This window comes from Mizuhopecten yessoensis, unplaced genomic scaffold (genome assembly GCF_002113885.1).
Source record: "Mizuhopecten yessoensis strain PY_sf001 unplaced genomic scaffold, ASM211388v2 scaffold6169, whole genome shotgun sequence".
NCBI lineage: Eukaryota > Metazoa > Mollusca > Bivalvia > Pectinida > Pectinidae > Mizuhopecten > Mizuhopecten yessoensis.
Genome location: NW_018406415.1, coordinates 877,380 through 883,153, shown reverse-complemented (window position 1 = coordinate 883,153; position 5,774 = coordinate 877,380). Strand labels below are relative to the sequence as shown.

At 39.2% G+C, this 5,774-nt stretch overlaps 1 protein-coding gene across 1 annotated transcript in view; it reads left to right on the top strand.

Annotated features, from left to right (window-relative positions):
* The first annotated feature begins 154 nt into the window (after positions 1 to 154).
* Positions 155 to 5,774, top strand: part of LOC110451748 — a 44,194-nt gene continuing 38,574 nt past the window's right edge. Inside the window, 6 exon segments of the mRNA XM_021499917.1 lie at positions 155 to 1,222; positions 1,787 to 2,050; positions 2,631 to 2,730; positions 3,565 to 3,791; positions 4,375 to 4,474; positions 5,297 to 5,347. Of these exon segments, the coding sequence (XP_021355592.1) occupies positions 155 to 1,222; positions 1,787 to 2,050; positions 2,631 to 2,730; positions 3,565 to 3,791; positions 4,375 to 4,474; positions 5,297 to 5,347 (1,810 nt within the window).

Genomic DNA, 5,774 nt, shown 5'->3' with positions numbered 1-5,774 from the left:
CGTCAAAATGATTTGACGTCACGTCATGGTTGGTCACTGATTGCTTTAACTTTTGATTGGAAAACTTTCACGTGTAATGGTTCTCGCTGTTTTGTTTTAGATTATAACAACATTTTTAGTTGGTAAAATTTTATCTAAGGTCTGTACAAAGATAATGTACATATTTTATAAATACTTTATAAAAATAAATACTAACAAGCGTTACAAAATTACAGGTGCACCTGACAATGCAGGTACAGAGTTCATCATCGGCTACATGGAAAATATCGCGGCTAACTTTGACGTGGAGCTCTTCGTTACGACAACCAAAACAACCACTGTCAACGTTCAAATCTCAGCTCCTCGTTACACTTCCGCGGGAATCAGCGAGAGCTTCACCGTTACTGCTGGTGTTGTTAAAGAGTTGTCGTTCTCGCCATTGATTCGTATGTCGGGGACGAACATGGATTCCAAGGGTATATTGATCAGCGCGGATGATGAAGTTGTGATTTATGGGGTCAACAAGGAAACGTATTCGTGTGATGCCTTTCTCGGTCTTCCCACCGACGTCCTTGGTAAGGAATACCTCGCCATCACCTACTATCCCCCATCACAACAGTGCGAGATCTTGATTGCTGCCGTAAATGACTCCACCTCAGTAACGGTGACCCTTGGGTCAGCAATCGGCAATAGCGATTACGTCTACTACGACAGTGACTACTACTTCTCCGGAGATTCCTTCTCACTTTCAATGGACAGATACGATACGTTTCAATTCTACAGCACCGGCGATCTTAGCGGCACCATGATCGTCGCTGACAAAAACATTGCTGTATTCAGTGGCAACAAGAAGACAAAGATCGGGTCGGGGGGAAGTTCCGATCATTTAGTAGAACAACTGACGAGGATCGATTCCTGGGGCAAGAACTTTATCACAGTTCCCATCCCGTTGCGGACAGTTGGTGACTACTTCCGGTTCATACCGAGTGAGAGCTCCACAACAGTGACAATTACAGGCGGTTATACCGAAACTTTTACCATCACTAACGCTGGTGATATGGTTGAAAAGGAAATCCCTTCTACTGCTTACTGCAAAATTACTTCAGACAAACCAGTTCTTTTGGTGCAATTTTGTTTGAGTCAGCAGAGTAGTGGCGAGGAATCTGATCCGATGATGATGATTATTCCGCCTATCGAACAGTTCGCTGCAGATTACACGTTCGCCACGCCGAAATATTCCCAGGTAACTTCACATTTTGCGTCTTATGTAAACAAGACCTTAAGGTATATAGTAGAATCAAATTCAATTTTTTTATTGCTTTTTTGACTTTATGAAATAATTGTTTAAAGTCATTCACAACGGAAGCATTCCATATAAATGACATCTTGCGATGTAATTTTAGTTTGAATCGATAAAATTCCGTCCGTTCGCTGTTCTGGTTTGTAGATTTTACGCCCTTATTTCGGCTACAACCGCAAATAAGACACCCGACACATATTTAGGCGTTCATTCTTCAACCGTAGACGGTTATGAGAAATGACTGTCAGATGTTTACCCCCTCCCACCCATAACATCACCCTGTCACAATCCAGAATTTGCAAACTTAACGTATCTGGGGTTATGTGTTTTAATTTATATATCTTGCCTTTGACACGAGTTTGAAACAATAGTTGTCATTGTGAACAAAATATAACCTCCTTATAAGCAACGATTTTGATTAAGCATTTATGTAACTTCTAATGTAGTGCGAACATTGTACCTCATTATAATCCTATCTTCATTCAAGTGTTATTGACTCTGTTATAGGGGTCGTATAATAACTACTTCATGTTTGTGGTGAAAGAATCCCAGAAGGACGGACTCCGACTGGACGGTGACGTGTTTCCATCTACCACGTATAATAGTATCAGTGGAACCGAATACGTTGCTGGATACGTGGCCGTTAGTCACGGCTCCCACACGGTTCGGCACACCTCTACCATCTCCATATTCGGTGGCTATTTATACGGCCAAGCAAAGTACGAGACATACGGATTTACAACAGGCATGCGCATGGCCCCAATCAACACTGTAAGCATTGCTTTTATATTTGACCGTATCGCCAAATGCTAGGATTGGTTTCACATAAAAGTAATTATACCTGATCTAAAAGCATATCTGAATGGGGTTTATTGAGAGAACGTGATCTTTGAAATTAACCACTGGCGATAAAGGTAATAATGCTTTATTTAAAAGCATATCTGAAAGGGGTTTATTGAGAGCACGTGATCTTTGAAATTAAACATTGTATTTACCTGTCGTACTCGCGTTTCCCTTATTTATTTCCCTAAAATGTGGGCTTATTAGAAATATAGTAAAATGTATCACCTCTGTGTTCCATGTGATGACAAGGGTGGCCTAATAATCTATCACGATATCATCAAATACTTATTGCTATTACAGACGTGGAACACGATTGTTTGTTTCCCGACAGCGAGGACAATACATATCAAATAATATCATTGAAAGAGTTTCTGGTCTAAACGTTACTATTTTATTATCTCCCGATTTGAATTATTTCCCCGCCATGGGATCAACAGAAATACCAGACACGCTGCTATGTAGATAGGGTATACTAGGTATAAGTGAATATAAGTTATCATAATTACAGGTATGTGTTAACTCTACGTCTGTGGTTGGTGATGGTTTGGACAACGACTGTGACGGCCTGATAGACGAGGAGCTCTGTACGTCAGCCAATGGCGGAGCAGGTTAGTAACGAGATGATCACGTGACTTACACGTGCGAACTTAATGTGGTACTCTTACTAAGGATTTCACTATACCGAGGAATTTTCATTCATTTCTACATCTAAAATTGTCCACAGAAATCTGTTGCATTAAGCTTCGAGGATTCGTTAACACATCAGCTAAACTGAGATATTGCAAGGAAGCATGTGGCCATCACACATGTGGTACGCGTCACATTCTGTGGCTTAATCTGTGACGTCGTAGAAATGGTGTTTACATTAAAATTCAGTGTTAGATATTTGGGTAAAAGATAGACATATGTATATGATAAAATTAAAAAANATGAAATAATTGTTTAAAGTCATTCACAACGGAAGCATTCCATATAAATGACATCTTGCGATGTAATTTTAGTTTGAATCGATAAAATTCCGTCCGTTCGCTGTTCTGGTTTGTAAATTTTACGCCCTTATTTCGGCTACAACCGCAAATAAGACACCCGACACATATTTAGGCGTTCATTCTTCAACCGTAGACGGTTATGAGAAATGACTGTCAGATGTTTACCCCCTCCCACCCATAACATCACCCTGTCACAATCCAGAATTTGCAAACTTAACGTATCTGGGGTTATGTGTTTTAATTTATATATCTTGCCTTTGACACGAGTTTGAAACAATAGTTGTCATTGTGAACAAAATATAACCTCCTTATAAGCAACGATTTTGATTAAGCATTTATGTAACTTCTAATGTAGTGCGAACATTGTACCTCATTATAATCCTATCTTCATTCAAGTGTTATTGACTCTGTTATAGGGGTCGTATAATAACTACTTCATGTTTGTGGTGAAAGAATCCCAGAAGGACGGACTCCGACTGGACGGTGACGTGTTTCCATCTACCACGTATAATAGTATCAGTGGAACCGAATACGTTGCTGGATACGTGGCCGTTAGTCACGGCTCCCACACGGTTCGGCACACCTCTACCATCTCCATATTCGGTGGCTATTTATACGGCCAAGCAAATTACGAGACATACGGATTTACAACAGGCATGCGCATGGCCCCAATCAACACTGTAAGCATTGCTTTTATATTTGACCGTATCGCCAAATGCTAGGATTGGTTTCACATAAAGGTAATTATACCTGATCTAAAAGCATATCTAAATGGGGTTTATTGAGAGAACGTGATCTTTGAAATTAACCACTGGCGGCGATAAAGGTAATAATGCCTTATTTAAAAGCATATCTGAAAGGGGTTTATTGAGAGCACGTGATCTTTGAAATTAAACATTGTATTTACCTGTCGTACTCGCGTTTCCCTTATTTATTTCCCTAAAATGTGGGCTTATTAGAAATATAGTAAAATGTATCACCTCTGTGTTCCATATGATGACAAGGGTGGCCTAACAATCTATCACGATATCATTAAATACTTATTGCTATTACAGACGTGGAACACAATTATTTGTTTCCCGACAGCGAGGACAATATATATCAAATAATATCCTTGAAAGAGTTTCTGGTCTAAACGTTACTATTTTATTATCTCCCGATTTGAATTATTCCCCCGCCATGGGATCAACAGAAATACCAGACACGCTGCTATGTAGATAGGGTATACTAGGTATAAGTGAATATAAGTTATCATAATTACAGGTATGTGTTAACTCTACGTCTGTGGTTGGTGATGGTTTGGACAACGACTGTGACGGCCTGATAGACGAGGAGCTCTGTACGTCAGCCAATGGCGGAGCAGGTTAGTAACGAGATGATCACGTGACTTACACGTGCGAACTTCATGTGGTACTCTTACTAAGGATTTCACTATACCGAGGAATTTTCATTCATTTTTTTTCTACATCTAAAATTGTCCACAGAAATCTGTTGTATTAAGCTTCGAGGGTTCGTTAACACATCAGCTAAACTGAGATATTGCAAGGAAGCATGTGGCCATCACACATGTGGTACGCGTCACATTCTGTTGCTTAATCTGTGACGTCGTAGAAATGGTGTTTACATTAAAATTCAGTGTTAGATATTTGGGTAAAAGATAGACATATGTATATGATAAAATTAAAAAAACAACAGCATAAATACCATACAATCCAGTGCTGTAGTTAATTCACTTAGCATGTGATAAACTCGGACATTTTGATACAACTCTCTAGCATTTTTAAGATTTAGGCAGTGGAAAACAATGTTTGAAGTATTTAGAGCATCGACTCAAACTTGTTTTAGAATACTGCATTTTGACTATATGACATTCACGAGTCAATGCTAATTTTGAATAACTAGCAAATCGTCGCATATTAAATGCATGTCAATAACGCCTTTTTGACATTCGTGTTTTTCCTAAAAAGAGTGTTATTTCGTACAAAGAGAGTGACTTTAAAATATGCAAGTTACGCTAGAACGAAAATATTTATACAGTAATGACCATGTATATTGCAGTGTTCATGGACAAATACAAACATCTGTGAGACCTGATCTTCCTTCGGGTAGTGGAACATATTTTATTCATATTTCGACATTGAGAACTTTGATTCTAATGTGACACTACGCTACCTTTCTTTTGCAGATGATGACGGAGATGGCTTGGTTGATGAAGATTGTGCAAAACCCGCTCCAGGTACGCGAAAAGTTTACAGTTTTACACCCCCCCCCCCCCCCCCCCCCCCAAATATATAGCAGGTATTGCTCACTTGGACCTTTATAACTATTGTACTTTGTAAAGTGTCTTGAGAAATGTGGTCAGAGGAGAGGAGATTTTTAGTTCATTGCAATAATTTATTACATAATTTACTACTTAATGTTGCTATACTGAAACGTCTTTGTTGACTCATACGTGATACTGAAACTAATAATCAATTTTTCGAAGCCGCGAATGGCAGATTTCTAGTTTCCTTACAGCAAGCGAAACCAGCTTTGAGCATTTCGGTCTAAAAACAAAACATTAGATCTACAGTTTATGCCTCATTTAGCTCTTCCAGGAAAAGCCACAATGGTCATCCTATTTGTAATAGTCAAATATGCCCCCCCCCTCCCCCCCCCTCAAA